Genomic DNA, 17,457 nt, shown 5'->3' on the forward strand with positions numbered 1-17,457 from the left:
AGTAACACCATGCAATTTTCGACACAGTTTCTAAATACATATTTCTTTTGTTTCAGCGCCTCTCTCTAATGTGATGGTGACCCAGCACCCGTCCCGCCCCCGTGAGGGAGCGGGGGTGACCCTGTCCTGCACTGGACAGGGCTACCCACCGGCGTCGGGATACCGCTGGTACCTGGGGCGGGACGGGCAGGAGTTCGGGCTGGAGGAGGAGTCCAGCGAGCTGTCGGTCCGTCCCGTGGCCAGAGACTCCGGACCCTATCGATGCACCGCCCGGAACCAGATCGGCGAGTCCAGCTCCCCCGTCACGTCGGTCAACGTGGAGTGTAAGCGCGTCCCTCTCTCTGACCTCTCAGTTTAGGGCAGGGGGTGTCCAGTCCTATCCGAAAGGGGGCTGGCGTGGGTGTGGGTTTTTTTTGTATGAGCCCAGCACTAAAGTCACCTGAAGATGTAGAATCAGATGATGTAGCGCTGGACTACATCAAAAACCTGAACCCTCACCGGCTCTTTTTGGACAGCATTGGAGACCCCTGATTTAGGGCCCTGTGTAAGACACATGGGGCAAGTGTATAGAGCAGGGGTAATCTAATCTTGCCTCCGGGGCAGCAGTACTACCGGATTCATTCCTCCCCTCTACTCAGGGAGTGATTTAAACCTGACGCACCAGGTGACTGAAATCTCTGGCCAATCAGAGGCATTATTGGACTATGGACCGTCAGGCAGACGAGAGAGAAAAAGGGCAGTGCTACTGATTTTGAGGGCCAGATTTGAGTATCCCCGGTTCGTAAGGACATGACGCAAAAGTGCATTCGTGACTCATCATCTATTTACAGGCCAGAGTCTGCAAAAAATCTCTTGTGTGAAACCTTAACTTTAACACCTATGGTGTGAATCATAACAGGTGTTTTTGTATGTGCAGTTCCCATATGTATGGTTTGTTTTTGCTGGTTTGGTTTGTATTGAGGAAGTATCAACATTTTGACTGGAGCTCAGTCTTGCATTTAACATTGTTGTTGCAGAAAGGGGGTCCTCTTATGTTTTACAGTTATTGTTTGAAAATGACTTTCAATTAAAAATTAAAAATAAAAAGTTTTATCAAATGAAGTTTTGAACATGATCTTATCTCAGATGATTTAATCTGAGACCCCCTGACTCACAGACCCGTGGCAGTGCGTTGTGGGATTGAACATCCATGAAGGGCTCCTGTGTACATGTTTATTATGTGTATGTTTCAAACCCTTTTTTTAGCGTGCATCTGTTTACCCTTTCAGGATGTGCACGCATGTCTGTCTGTGTCTCTTCCAGATGCCCCTCTTATTCTCCGGAACTCCAGTTGCACCCTGGGTAACGGGCAGTGGAGGTGTGAGTGCATTGTGGACGCCAGCCCCCCAGCGAAGGTCACCTGGTCCTCCGTGGGCTCCTCCACTAATGAGAGCGGCAACACGTTGTCCACGCTCAGTGGGCGGGTCCTAAGGTCTGTCCTCACTGGACCAATGGGAGACGGGGGCCACCGTTTCTACTGCAATGCCACCAATGAGCACGGAGACGACTTCTACCTGCTACATATCACAGGCAAGTGTGGCTAGCTATATGGTGGCATTGTTGCCATGACTGCGACCCTGGCACAAAAAAAAAAAAAAAAAAAAACGCACTTTAATGATGTCAGTCCCTCAGTTTGCTCATTTAATAATAATAATAACAATAATAATAATAATAATAATAATACATTTATTTTATATAGCACTTTTCATGGTCTCAAAGACGCTTTACAATACATGAATATATACAATGAATCATACAATGCAGGAAAAAAAATGCAGAAAATGCAGGGGTGGTGCAGTGGTGGTAGAAGGGGGCGTGAGAGGGGGAAGACAAACATCAAGGGAAGGCTAGGGAAAAGAGGTGGAAGGCTAGGCAAGTGAGCCCGGGTGACATCTGCACCTTGCATTGAATTCAGCTTGCGATAATATACACATTATAGCAGTTCACATTGTGAGACAAGTGCAGACTGTTGAGTATTTTTATGATTGATGATGATGCCTGTATTTCTGACAGTGGAGCATTTTGGAAAGTGGGGAATTGTCCTTGGAGCAATCGGTGGAGCTGTGCTCATATGTCTTCTATTGGGAGCATTTTTATATTGTAAACGCACTAAAAGGTACGTTTGAAATTTACCCATTTGCTTAACTGTCACTGTATGCACTGTGTGTCACTTTTATTGGGTAATAGTAACTTGAGTACTCATATTATACTCGCATAAATGGCTTGCTCATTTAAACGGATTACTTGAAATCTAAGCATATATTAACGGAGACTTTTGAGGTCATTTTATTTGCAGAAACAGGCTATATGCCCAGTATTACAATTGCAGTGCATTAATCTAGGAGTCTGTAGTGAGCAAGAGTTAATTCAAGATTTATACCAAGGCGCTTTTAAAGTAATAATCTCGAAGATTTTCATTAAAATAAATTTCTGTTAAGTCACTATCTATCGCTGAATTAGGTAACACAATGGTGATTGAGCTTATTATTATTATTATTATTATTATTAATGATTATAGAACTGGGTGTCTGTGTTGACATTCCCGGGAAGAAATCACAAGCGGCGGATAGTTAGTGACGCGTTTTCCATCACCCATCAGAGGTTGGTCCGCCAGAGAGTGTAGGTGGACGCAACAGGCTTGCTCTTCAACTCACTTGTGTGTGAGCGGCGTACTATTTTTTCCGTTGTCTGCTAGCGTTACAATAACAGAGAAAGGGAGCGGGTTATGGAACCCTAATACGTTTTTGTGTAACACGAAAGGTCATATTATTTGTTGATGTAGATTTCGTATTACATTTGATGACAATGTAACATTACTAAATTACGCTATAAATTAAGCTATTTGCACAGCTGACGCTAGCTACCGGACCATGTCAAGAAAGGCAACATTAGTTTAGACAACGTTGTGCCCAGTATCCATCTCTCGTAGCAGGTAACGTTGCGTTAGCTAGCTAGCTAATGTAATTAAAACAATCTAATGTCAGCTAACAATTAAGAAAAAACGCTAGCTAACGCTACCGCCCGGTACCGACCTCGCAAACCGTCTATCGAATGCAATGCTACCTTGTTGCAACGTTGCAGTGTAGCTAACTAAAGCCAAGGCCAGTTCAGATCTATGATTCGCAACGAGACTGGATGCAACTTGCAGAATTCCAAGACGTCTGATTGTAAACGTTCTAAAACTGCACTTGGCGATTTGACAAGGTGGGTCTTTTGAGACCCTAGGCAACGGCTATTTTTTACAGTCTCTGCTTCAGACGCTCTGCAAACGACCAGTTCACACCGCTGCAATTTTCTCTGCAACATTCTGAAACCGTTTCGTCTCGTTGCGAATCATTGATCTGAACTGGCCTTAACGTTACCGTTATTTACATTGCCATCAAGTTCATCAATATATTGATCGCAATAAAGCCGGGGTATAGGTGGAGCAGAGCCGGGTCTGATTTCTGTGTAAAGATGTCAAGCCGGAGAAAACTAAATAAAAGAATACGACAGTATGGTTTAGTGTTGTTATTTTATTACGCTTCCTCGTATGTTCCTTCAGCCTTGATGCCCTTTTTTGATGAAATCTCCTTTGTTTTTGTTTTATTCTTCTTATTCTGATTGCTAATTTAACACCCAGCTCAGCTTCATTCTCGAACAGTTCAGCTAGCAAAACCAGAAACAAGGCAGTTGTTTCAGAAATATCACACAACAATCATTCACAAAAAAAAGACTGTTCATTGTGCACGAGATACATAATTGCACGAGCCACAGCGAATCCCGCGAATTCTCTGCAGTGTAAAGATGTTCATACCGAGCAAAGGGGATAAAGAACGTTGTGGAATTGATTCTATTCTACCCAGGTCTGCTGCAGCATTTTAACCCAGCTCAGCAGTGTAAAGACATCTTGAAGTTAGTCTAATGTTAGACAATTAATGAGTATGTACATAGCGTTGTTGTATAACAACCATTTTTTATTCAGTAAATAATAAGTGTAATAGTTGGCGTAGCCCAGGTGCCAACTGACTGACGTCAAACAGGCGACACTGGTTGGGTCCGGTTTGGTCTATGGGAAGTGAGGTCCAAAAACACACCTGCAATTACCGCTTCTCGCCATTGGCACCGCCAAAGAGAACGAAACGGAAATCTTCGAGATTGTAACTTTAATGCTGATAGTGTCATAATGCTTAATGAATTTAATTCTTGCACAAAGGTCATTTATTTACATGGGGAAAATTAAGATGATACCAGGATTTTGTGCCAAAAAAAAATTAATTCTACAAATTCAGTCGCTTATCCAGAATGCAAGCAAATGTTGCATGTCTTTTTGTTATAATTTTTTTTACCAAAGTGCTGTTCCTTTTAGCTTAACTTCCTTTTATTTCACTCTATTTCCTTCTCTCTCACTTTCTCTCTCACCCCTCCCTCTCCGTTCTCCCCCCTCTCTCCTTCCCCCCTCTCTCTCTCTACTCTCCCTCCCTCCCCCTCTCTTTCTCCCTCTTCGTTCTCCTCCCTCTCTCTCATTCCCCCCTCTCTCTTTCTCCCTCCCCATTCTCCCCCCCTCCCTCTCCCCCTCTTCTTGTCCCTCTCCACCTCCACCTCTCTGTGACAGGCGCCCCAAACATGCAGACCTTTCCCTAAAAGAAGTGAAATGTGCTGGAGAGGAGGAAGTGAAGATTGACAGTTTGTACTCAAATATAAGAGCATGCCCTCCTGCCCATGCACTGCCAGAGAGTATGTACGAGGTGGAAGACGCACCCAGGGTACAGTACATCCTTCAAAAGACACTTTCACACATCTCTTGCATAATGAACGTATCGTGAGGATTTTGGGACTTTGTGGAAAGGATTTAAAAGGCCCTGCGATAAATTGGTGGCCTGTCCAGGGTGTATTCCTGCCTCTCGCCCAATGCACGCTGGGATACGCTCTGCTCAGGATAAGCGGGTACAGATAATTGGTGGATGAATGGATGTAAAGGTTAGCCAGACATTGATTTTTAAAATCAAGGAAAGACAAAGTGGTACGGATATTTTCCATTCATGCAGTCATGACACGTGGAACGTATTTCATGAAAGCTGTCAAATTAGACAATGTATGTGGACAGGAGTCATGGGAGTTTTTGCTTGCTGAAAACATGGGTATGAAGCTGTCTTGTCCTATAATTTTTAAAGTCACTCAGGACAAGGGAGTCTGTTAAATGATATCAATAGAAATGTCAACATAAATGTGTATATGTGCACACTTCAAAACGTGCCCAGTGGGCACATCGTCTGCAAAACAACAAAACCAGAGGTGGAAAACCCAGGTCCAGGTAGTAAAAGTTCTCCTCGATTCTTTTGTTCCAATCACATGGATTTGCAAATTAGCACAATTCTTCAACCAGGAAGCAGAACTAATTGGTGAAATCAGCTGGCTGAGCTTGTAGGTAGGACAGGGCAGGACATTCTCTTTCTGACCCCTGGACTTTCCACCTCTGGACAATACTATTGTGTGAAAATCCGCAATGCACGTGCTCCTTATCCAGACGAAGTCTCCCAGCATTTTTGGGAAGACATTTTCTGCTGTATATTTGTGCTAATTTTCTTTTTGTTTGTTTGTTTGCTTTTGTGTGTGTGTGTGTGCTTTGAAGTATCAGGAAATGAAGAGACAACCTTCATATGATGACGATGTGTACCAAAATTACTGAGATCTGCAGGACAATCACAGCTGTCGGTCATCTGCTTCCAGATCAAAAGCGCTTCAGTGTACTCAGCATTCATATTTTACGGTATTCTCTGAAGTAATCAGTGGACACTCATTTCATGCGTTTATAACCTTAGTTCCAATGGGTGCCATTTTGGACACCAGATGGCGCCAAAGGTACATAATTTAAAAAATAATAATAATTAAAAAAAACAGCCAGCACACCCGTTGCCCATTATCATATATAAATAATTAGTATGAAGTGTGTGTAGTAGACAAGTATACATCTACCAGGAGTTTTCACACCTGATGGGTAAGGAGCTGGTCTTGTAACCTAGAGGTCGCAGGTTCGATTCCCAGGTGGGACATTGTTGTTGTACCCTTGAGCAAAGTACTTAACCTGCGTTGCTTCAGTATATATCCAGCTGTATAAATGGATGCAGTGTAAATGCAATATAAGTTGTGTAAGTCGCTCTGGATAAGAGCATCTGCTAAATGCCTTTAATGTAATGTACTTTACCTGTATTGCTTCAGAATATATCCAGCTGTATAAATGGAAACAATGTAAAATGCTGTGTAAAAGTTGAGTAAGTTGCTCTGGATAGGAGCGTCTGCTAAATGTTTGTAATGTAGTGTAATGTCTGATCCTCAGTGGCCTTATGCATATGCTGACTTTGCTATAGCCTATCCCCTGATCAATGAAAAAATAGAAAAATAGTTGTTCCTTTTTTGAGTTTAAATACATGAACACAATACAGGTTTAAACAGATGATTTAAATCAATAATCAGCCAAACACACTTTCATTAATTAGGAACCAGCTCATCTTCTTTCTAGAGAAACCCCCTTTCTTGCTATATAGAACATTAGAGAAAATGCAAGCTTTAGTTTATCGAAAATATAATAGTTCTCCGAATAGGGAACATTTATTTATCATATTACGTATAGCTATTTCTGACATAATGTGTCTTCATAGGGTAAATCATTCGAACCCTGATTAGTTGAAACTGTGGCTCTCCCTCCAAATCCTTAAGAGGGGGGTCTGGGTTCTTTGTCCTGGAGTATTCATTGTTATTCAGCACTTAAATGATCAATTAAGGGAGCTAATAACACAACAAATTCACCTAGCGCCCTTTTATTAATGCTCTTCATGACAACTCACCAGGCATTGTGGGGAATGTAGTGAACTAGAGTGTCTGGTGCAAAAATAAGCCAATTCCTTCCAATAGCTAATTCATCAGAAAGGCTCCCAACCGATTTCCAAAGGCCATTTGCAGTTTTTGATGGAGTGACGTGGCTTTTGCAGATTTATATGGGATAGCACATGAAAGCTGGAGATTAAAACGAAATGTCAATTTGTTTTCTCTAATACAACAGAGGAGTTCCCTGACTCGGTGCAGGAAGTTGACATTGTCATGGTGATTAATGAATGCATTCTGTATTTGAATTCTGTTGATTCACCAGGGTTGTTGTTTTTTCTTTAATGCCTTGAGCGCTACAATCCCCATGGTACAGCGGACAGCATTAAATTAAACTCCATCAGACAACACGACAAAGAGAATGTGTGGAATCGATGGAAAGCTAATTGTACAACAGCAAAGGGGAAGCTAAGGCCTTGACATGGTTAGGGCTAAGTGATGGATATGGCTGTTATCGTGCTGGGTGACCATTTTAAATAAACAAGACATGATTTAATCTGGGTTTATATGAGGTCATTGTACACACATTACACACACACACACATACGTGCACACGCACACACTTGCATTGTACACAATTAGAATTAGTCCTCAACTCTGACATTTTACTTTTTCTTCACAAACTTAATTTGAGTTAGTTTTAGAGATTGTTGAACCAAACCAAATCAGTTTGATCTGTATCTGTATCCGTAGATAAGGGTAGAGAGAGCATCTGCTGAGAAAATAAGTGATGATGAAGTGATGAGATGGACGGAGTGTAGCACAGTGGGTTGGGCTTGTAACCGAAAGGTCGCAGGTTCGATTCCCGGGTAAGGACACTGCCGTTGTACCCTTGAGCAAGGTACTTAACCTGTATTGCTTCAGTATATATCCAGCTGTATAAATGGATACTATGTAAAATGCTGTGTAAAAGTTGAGTAAGTTGCTCTGGATAAGAGCGTCTGCTAAACGCCTGTAATGTAATGTACTTAACCTGTATTGTTTCAGTATATATCCAGCTGTATAAATGGATACAATGTAAAAGTTGTGTAAGTCGCTCTGGATAAGAGCGTCTGCTAAATGCCTGTAATGTAATGTACTTAACCTGTATTGCTTCAGTATATATCCAGCTGTATAAACGGATACAATGTAAAATGCTATGTAAAAGTTGCGTAAGTTGCTCTGGATAAGAGCGTCTGCTAAATGCCTTTAATGTAATGTACTTAACCTGTATTGCTTCAGTATATATCCAGCTGTATAAATGGATACAATGTAAAATGCTATGTAAAAGTTGAGTAAGTTGCTCTGGATAAGAGCGTCTGCTAAATGCCTGTAATGTAATGTAATGTGTGCCGTGCCTATTTCTGTGATGTGAATGATCACGGTTCTCTGGGACAGATTCACAAACTCAGCCCTGGGGCCGCGCGCAAGCTGGTTTTTTGTTTGCTAATCTCATGATCAAATGAGGTTTTTTAAAATCTTGTACAAGTATTCTTCCTCAATTATCCCCCCCCCCCCTTTCGAAACTTGTTGACACAGTACAAGTTTGGCTTGTTGCCACTTGCATTAGTTTTGCTTTGATCACTTCAGTTTTTCCGCTAATGGTTTAGTTTCACTGAACAGATGTTCACAGTTTCAATAGCGAGGACCACCACACGTTCTGTCTCCAGTCAACTGCATCTCTTTCTCTCTCTCTCTTTCTCTCTCACACACACATGCTCTCTCTCTCTCTCGCTCTCTCTCTCTCTCTAACTCCAGTTTAGGCCTTGGAAACTAGGTGTGCAGACTCTTCAGCTGATCAGTGATCAAGATTAAGCACTTAAGTGCAGGAAGACATCTAAAATGGGTAGAAGCAGCGGCCCACCAGGATTTGAGCTTGAGATCTCGGGTGCGAGCACTGGTTCACTCGTTCAAAAAGATTTCCACCCAGGATACGAGGGTATGAGGACGGAGTGTAGCACAGTGGGTAAGGAACTGGGCTTGTAACCGAAAGGTTGCAGGAGAGAGAGAGAGAGAGATTTTTATTTTTTTTGATTTTTAAAAACCCCTTTTATTGAGACATTTTCCAACACAGAAAATTGCTATACTTCAAAAATAAAAACAATAGACAAAGAACATAAACAATAAGAGAAGAGACTATCAAAAAACTAACCACAGGCAGAAAAGAAAGAGAAAGAGAGAGAGAGAAAAAAAAATTCCTTATTTACATTTCAAAAATTATTTAAAAAAATTTATCCTGTAGTAATTTTACATTGAAATGCCAATATGAGTTGACCTTTTTGTTAGGTGAGAGGTGAAAATCCACTGTGACAAGGTGATGATCAGTGAAACCAACGGGGTGAATGAAACTATTTAGTAACCTAGCGCTAAAAACCTGTGATGTGTAAACCCTATCTAATCTGGCTGCACTTACCCTGCTATTTAATATCTTTACCCATGTATACTGTCTGACTTGTGGATGTTTGACCCTCCATGCATCCAGTAAATCTGATTGAGTAATGAGCTGAGATAAACAAGTGGATGATGATAAATGAGGTTCCTCACTTGTCCTATCCAAAGTGAAATTTACTGTGCAATTCCAATCCCCTCCCATCACAATACATTCCCCTTGACCACACTGCTGTATTGATTCCCTCAATTTCTTAAAAACTTTCAGCCGCTCTGAACCTTGGTTCGGAGCATAGACATTAATAAAACAAAAAATAATTTCGCAGATCTCAGCCCTGACCATCTGCACCCTGCCCTTCACTATCTCAGTGGTGGATATAACTTTTAAACTCACACCAGGTGAAAAAAGGATGGCTATCCCTGCGCTAAAATTAGTCCCATGGCTAAGGAAGTGCTGACCCCTCCACCATAAACCCCATTCTACTTCATTTGTTATGTCACTGTGTGTTTCTTGTAGGAAAATTATATCTAATCCTTTCTGTTGACACAAATCAGAAACTAAAGCCCTCTTTTGTCTATCCCTCCCTCCATTGATGTTTAGAGACCCAACCCTTAACCTATGCATGGAAAAAATAAAGATTGGAAACAGAGAAGCAGATAGAAAAAACAGATGGAAGAGAAACAACACCCTGTGAAACATCATCATAATTCATTCATTTATTTAGTTATTTTCCGCTTTTTCACAGTTTTTCCTTTCTTTGGCTCAAAACCCTTCCTCAAAACAGTGACATGTTTCCTTAATCTATAGCGCTTTTTTTTCATCTAAAACATCTAAACCAACCAGTTTTTGCAAAGCTGAGACGGTCTTAATAAATTTCTCTCTATCAGGAAAGTAGTCTTCGACTCTGACCGATTTTCCAAAGGTATCATCAAGGAATATATTAATTTCCTCAAGCGTATATGCATCGCCACTTTGCTGTGAGTCTGTTACTGACACGCCATCTGAATCGGAGTCATACTCCATTTCATCATTTTCCTGGTTCTCAGTGACAGGCGGCTCAGCCACCGCTCCCTCGCCGCTAGCCTGCTTACCTAAGCCGGACCCAGTCACTGCCCCTTGTGCCTGCTCTGCCTGACGCGGCTCAGCTACCTCCAATCCCGGCAAATCCGTAACTATAGCCCCGCTTCCTACACCACTCGGGGCTGGGCAGTCTACAATAGTTACAGTCGCATCTAAATTAGCCTGATCCTTCTGAACCCGCTCCTCTGATTTTTCAAATGCATTTGCATCATAGTTCGATGTTTTAGGTAGCTGCGTTTCCTTTTCTCCCTGTCCACTCGTACCTTCTCCTGCATCAGCCTCCGGCGGCTGAGCACCACCGGCCTCCGCGTTTTATGACGCTCGATGTCTGTGAGGACAGGTGGAGCGTTTGTGACCAACATCCCCACACTCAAAACACTTCATACTACCAGAGCTCGCATAAACCATGTAAAACCCGTTTTCGTGCTTTACTCTAAAAGACACGTCTAGGGACTGTGTAGGGGAAATCAGAAACATAAACACCTGTCTCCTTAAAGACTGGACATGTTTAAGTTTCTCGTTCCTACACCCTAAGCCAATACTTTTAAAACCACTCGCCATTTTTCCAAAACGCTGAAGCTCTCGCTCCAGCGCCTCATTGGGGATAAACGGGGGGACACCCGATATCGTTATCCTGGTTGACGGCATAGCCAGCGGGGAAACAGGCACAAACAAATCATTAATAAAAATACCGTTTTCGATTAATTGTGAAACAAACCGTACCTCTTTTAAAAATACAACCACAACTTTATTCATTCTGGAGGCGTATGACAGGTTGTCATGCCCAACTAGATCACCCACCGCGAGAAGAACCTCTTCCACCGTGACACCTGGATCGGCCAAAATTCGTACTCCATGTCGGAGGGAAACGGACGGCGTCTCCTGGGACGCCATCCGCACCAAAACCCGACACCTACCAACACAAAACTAACAGCACTAACTACAGAAAAACTAGCTATATCATACAGTGAAAAACACGCAAATTGAAATAAAGCGAAAAGCCGTAAAAAGCTTTCAAACAGGCAACACTCACTCCCGCCAAACACACGCTCTCACTCACGAAAACTCCCAGCATGCACCAGAGAGAGAGAGAGAAAGAGAAAGAGAAAGAGATGCAGTTGACTGGAGACAGAACGTGTGGTGGTCCTCGCTATTGAAAGTGTGAACATCTGTTCAGTGATGAGAGAGCGAAAACCGCTAATGGTTTAGTTTCACTGAACAGATGTTCACAGTTTCAATAGCGAGGACCACCACACGTTCTGTCTCCAGTCAACTGCATCTCTTTCTCTCTCTCTCTTTCTCTTTCTCATATTTGGCAATATGTACCTATGTATTTCCTGCCAATAAAGCAATTTGAATTTGAATTTGAGAGAGAGAGAGAGAGAGAGAGGAAGCTGAACAAAAATGAAAATTGGTTTGATATTGAATGCAAAAATATCAAGAATCGAAAAAACCTAAGAAAATTATCAAACCAAAAACATAACCAACCATACAACTCTGATTTACGCCTCAGGTATTGTCAAACTCTTAAAGAATATAAAAACACCCTAAAACAGAAAAAACAAAAATACATAAATAAAACTCTGAATGATATTGAAGAATCAGTTAATCAAAACCAGTTTTGGGATTTGTGGAACAATTTAAGCACAGCAAAGCAACACGAATTAGCCATTAGTGATGGAGCCATTTGGAAACAATATTTTGAAAATCTATACTGTGAAATCAGTCAGAAAATACACCATACTATGATTAATGAACAACTAAACAAATTGGAATCAACCATCAAGGATAATCAAAATCCATTGGATAAACCAATTTCCCACAAAGAACTGATCGAAAAGCTCCAGTCTCTAAAATCAAGAAAATCATGTGGTCTTGATAGAATTAGAAATGAAATGCTAAAAAATAGCACCCCAGAAATGCATGACGCTCTGCTTAAATTGTTCAACCAAGTACTGAGTTCAGGATGCTTTCCTGACATTTGGAACCGGGGGCTTATATCCCCAATTTATAAAAGTGGAGACAAATTAGACCCCAATAATTACAGAGGCATTTGTGTAAGCAGTAATCTGGGGAAGGTATTTTGTAGTATCATCAATTCAAGAATTGTAACCTTCCTTAACGAGCACAATGTCCTGAGTAAAAGTCAAATTGGATTTCTCCCAAATCATCGTACCACCGATCATATTTACACCCTACACACCCTAATAAATAAACACGTCCACAAAACAAAAAAAAATGGTAAAATCTTTGCATGCTTCATTGATTTCAAGAAAGCATTTGACTCGATTTGGCATGACGGATTATACTACAAAATTCTCCAAAGTGGTGTAGGGGGTAAAGTTTATGATATAATTAAATCAATGTACTCAGAAAATAAATGTGGAGTGAAAATTGGCGACCAAAGAACAGAGTTCTTCACACCAAAACAGAGAGTAAGGCAGGGCTGTAGTCTGAGTCCAACACTGTTCAATATTTACATTAATGAGTTAGCGGTGCAGTTGGAACAGTCTACAGCCCCGGGCCTCCTCCTACATGACACGGAAGTAAAATTCTTACTCTATGCAGATGACCTGGTTCTGCTGTCTCCCACTGAAGAAGGGTTACAGCAGAACCTAGCTCTGGTAGAGGATTTCTGTCAGAACTGGGCACTGACAGTAAACTTAAAAAAGACAAAAATAATGATCTTCCAGAAAAAAGCCAGATGTCAGGAAAACAGGTTCCAGTTTTTTCTAGGCAACACCGCCTTAGATCACACTTTAAATTATACGTACCTTGGTCTGACAATTACAGCATCAGGGAGCTTTAACATGGCAGTGAATGCTTTAAAAGAAAAAGCTCGAAGAGCACTCTATGCTATAAAAAGAAAACTTCAAAAAATTGTTATACCAATTAAAATCTGGTTAAAAATATTTGATAGTGTAATTCAGCCCATTGCACTGTATGGAAGTGAGGTATGGGGTCCACTCAGCCAGCAGAACTATTCCAAATGGAACAAGCATCCAATAGAGACCCTGCATGTAGAATTTTGTAGAAACATCCTACAAGTACAAAGGAAAACACCAAATAATGCATGCAGGGCAGAATTAGGCCATTATCCATTAATGATTCACATCCAAAAAAGAGCGTTAAAATTCTGGATGCACCTCAATTCAAGTCCTCAAGACACATTGCAATTTAAGGCAATGAAAGCCCAAGAGCTCAGTCATGAAAAGAGTCCCCTCAGTCAGCTGGTAATGAAGCTGACTAACCCATTAACCCAACTAACACAAATCACAGACCAGCTTCATACCAGCACTGCTTACCAACAAATCAAAGTAAACCAAGTAATGAAACAGACCAAAATCTCTTATCTGGAATATTGGGATAATGTAACCAAAACACAAAACAAACTAGATTGCTATCGGACCCTAAAAAGAGACTACAAATTGGCTGAATATCTCTTCTCTGTCAGAGATACAAAGCAGAGGCAGATCCTGACCAAGTACAGGCTCAGTGACCACGCACTTGCAATTGAAAAAGGCAGACACCGGAATACATGGTTACCAAAAGAACAACGTACATGTGGTCACTGTAAGACAGGAGAGGTGGAAACAGAGATGCACTTTCTCCTACATTGTGAAAAATATTCAGAAATTAGGACACATTATTTCAACAAATTTTCTCTAATTATAAAAGACTTCCTTTCCCAAACAAATGAGGAAAAAATGCAAATCCTGCTAGGAGAAAGGCCAACGGCTCCACTAGCAGCAAAGTACATCTCGGCCTGCCATAATCTGAGGGACACTGGTTGACCACCACAAATATATTTATTTTAATTATTTATTAATTTATATCTTTATTTTTTTATTTTTTTTTATTTTTTACATTATTATTATTATCATTATTGTTATTATTATTATTGTTATGATTTTATTATTGTTATTATTGTATAGCCTACTCGTTGTGGCCATTGCCACACTGTTGATTGCATTGTTGTCGTTTCCATAATGTTGTTCGTATTTCATGTTTCCTGTTCCTGTTTCTATGTGTACGCTTTGGCAATAAGTACAAGTGTATTTCATGCCAATAAAGCATTTTGAATTTGAATTTGAATTTGAATTTGAATTTGAATTTGAGAGAGAGAGAGAGAGAGAGAGAGAGAGAAATAATTCTTGCATTAAATTCCTAAGTCCAAGTTAAGGATAAATGTTGACTGAATCCCAGCCAATATGCCCTCTGGGCCAATAAGCTCTTTTTGTAACGCATACCGTTACAAGCGCACAGGCAGTGAAACACGTAATCACACATAAAAAGCTTTCAAACAGGCAACACTCACTCCCGCCAAACACATGCTCTCACTCACGAAAACTCCCAGCATGCACCAGAGAGAGAGAGAGAGAGAAAGAGAAAGAGAAAGAGATGCAGTTGACTGGAGACAGAACGTGTGGTGGTCCTCGCTATTGAAACTGTGAACATCTGTTCAGTGATGAGAGAGAGAAAACCGCTAATGGGTTAGTTTCACTGAACAGATGTTCACAGTTTCAATAGCGAGGACCACCACACGTTCTGTCTCCAGTCAACTGCATCTCTTTCTCTCTCTCTCTTTCTCTCTCACACACACATGCTCTCTCTCTCTCTCGCTCTCTCTCTCTCTCTAACTCCAGTTTAGGCCTTGGAAACGAGGTGTGCAGACTCTTCAGCTGATCAGTGATCAAGATTAAGCACTTAAGTGCAGGAAGACATCTAAAATGGGTAGAAGCAGCGGCCCACCAGGATTTGAGTTTGAGATCTCGGGTGCGAGCGGTGTTAAACACCCAGTGCTGGTTCACTCGTTCAAAAAGATTTCCACCCAGGATACGAGGGTATGAGGATGGAGTGTAGCACAGTGGGTAAGGAACTGGGCTTGTAACCGAAAGGTCGCAGGTTCAATTCCCGGGTAGGACACTGCCGTTGTACCCTTGAGCAAGGTACTTAACCGAAATTGCTTCAGTATATATCCAGCTGTATAAATGGATACAATGTAAAACAAATGCTATGTAAAAGTTGTGTAAGTCGCTCTGGATAAGAGCGTCTGCTAAATGCCTGTAATGTAATGTAATGTAATGTAATGGATACGAGTGCCAGTCTGCTGCAGCTGTAGCACTCAGCTTTATTGGAGATGTCAGGTAGAATAAACCATCCGGCTTGCAGTTAGAGAATTAAGAGCAGAAGGTTTCGGCTTTTGACCAGCTGAGGATCTTGAAGGGGGGTGCTGTGGTTTTAAGAGCCGCCCCCCCCCCCCCCCCCCCCCGTCCCGCAGAGTCTGACACTTGGCGTGTTTCTGTGTTCTGTGCCACAGGAGGTCTGAGCGAGGCGGCCATCGCGGGAATCGCGGCAGGGGTCCCTTGCGCCGTCCTCCTCCTCATCCTCCTCATCGTCTGTTGCGCCTGCAAGCGAAGACGTGAGACCCAGGCCCCTCTTCATCGCCTCCTCATAACCAATCTCCCACCACCATCATGAAATATTCAGAGTTGGAGCTGATTGGTTGAGCATGTGTTCTGTTTTTTAGGTTGTGAGACAAGGTACCCAGTATCCAGGGCAGTGGACAAGGTGACGTTTGTTTAAAAAAAACTTGTGTGCTCTTGTAGCTCTCTCTCTCCCTCCCTCTCTCTCTCTCTCTCTCTCACTCTCTCTCTCTCACTCTCTCTTTCCTGCACTCTCTTGCTTTCTCTCTTTTTCCAGCTCTCTCTTTCTCTCTCCCTCTTCCTCCTGCTCTCTCATGCTTTCTCTCTTTTTCCTGTTCTCTCTCTCACACTCTCCCTTTCTTGCTCTCTCTTCCTCCTGCTCTCTCTTGCTTTCTCTCTTTTTCCTGTTCCCTCTTTCACACTCTCCCTTTCTTGCTCTCTCTCTTCCTCCAGCTCTCCCTCTCTTGCTTTCTCTCTCTTTTTCCTGCTCTTTCTTTTTTCTGCTCTTTCTTTCTCTCATGCTGTCTCTCTCTCACCCTCCAGCTCTCTCTTGCACTTTCTTTCTTTCCGGCTCTCTCTCTCTCTTTCTCTCTCTCTCTCTCAACGCTCCCTTTCTCTCACACACATACTCCTGCTTATACCCAGGCGGTCGTGACCCAGCCAAATCTGAATGCTCCACACAAGCTGCTGACAGGAGGCATGAAAAGCTTGGGACGATCGATTTAATCACATGGAATTGAAATATTCTTCTGCAGCCGTTTGGGCATATTTTACCGTTGTCAAGCAAAACTGTTGTTGGTAGTTGAACTTGGACCGTTATGCAACAAATAGGATATAACAGACCAATAGTCAGATTGTAACTGTTTTATATATCCTCTCAAACACATTCATTATGTTTTTATGCGAACATTCGCTTTCATGTCTTGACATCCGAAGCGACAGAATGCATTCACATTTCCAATATAACTGGCAACAACAGCAGAAAACATGCACACGTTGTAAACAATTTGCTGTTTGATTACTTTCTCATCGTCAATTCTATATAGGCTAATCACAAAATGACAAGAATAGAACGAAAACTCGGACTTGTGTGAAAATTTAAATTAGTAGTGGTACAGCCACCGTTTGTTTTCCTTCGAAGTTACTGCTAGCCAAGCAGCGAAGTGTGCCCTCCAGATGCGAACCATGCACCATAAATTAGTCCATAGTCTTCCTGGTCTTTTTGTGGAATTGAAGAATGGCAGAGTAAAATTACGGCAGTCTGAAAAAGCTAAAGGTATGATTACTAGAATTAACCTGTTATTTTACCATGACAAAAAGTGCGGAAGGTGATTTCCAGTTTGCTTTCACTGTATCACCAATGTGAATTACGCAGAACTACCGCATACCTCACATAACTGTATCAAACGTTTTGAGTCAATTACAATGGGCTAACAAAGAAAATTCGGAAGAAAATATTCAGCAACCGAATTAATCCGTTTGAATGTTTTAGTACGTAATATGCTGTCCCAGCACGAATGCTTAGCATTTTATAAAACGAATACTAAAGCAAGAAAAGAACAGAAGAGCACACGTTATAATTCCAAGACGTTGGCAGGCTATAACCAAAAGTAGGCTACTGCGCCGCATAACATACAAGTTTTGATTTGAAGTTATTATGAAAATAAATCGGGTTGCGCCTGC

The 17,457-nt window shown here is 41.7% G+C and overlaps 1 protein-coding gene across 1 annotated transcript in view; it reads left to right on the top strand.

Moving 5' to 3' along the window:
* The window catches only part of LOC118228817 (hemicentin-1-like), an 84,872-nt gene extending 78,926 nt beyond the window's left edge, over positions 1-5,946 (top strand). The window contains exons 11-15 of the mRNA XM_035420280.1: positions 57-323; positions 1,303-1,569; positions 2,053-2,155; positions 4,634-4,784; positions 5,651-5,946. Coding sequence (XP_035276171.1) covers positions 57-323; positions 1,303-1,569; positions 2,053-2,155; positions 4,634-4,784; positions 5,651-5,707 — 845 coding nt within the window. The 3' untranslated portion in view covers positions 5,708-5,946. The remainder of the gene's footprint in view (positions 1-56; positions 324-1,302; positions 1,570-2,052; positions 2,156-4,633; positions 4,785-5,650) is intronic.
* The last annotated feature ends 11,511 nt before the right edge of the window (positions 5,947-17,457 follow it).

The sequence above is a fragment of the Anguilla anguilla genome, chromosome 1 (genome assembly GCF_013347855.1).
Source record: "Anguilla anguilla isolate fAngAng1 chromosome 1, fAngAng1.pri, whole genome shotgun sequence".
NCBI lineage: Eukaryota > Metazoa > Chordata > Actinopteri > Anguilliformes > Anguillidae > Anguilla > Anguilla anguilla.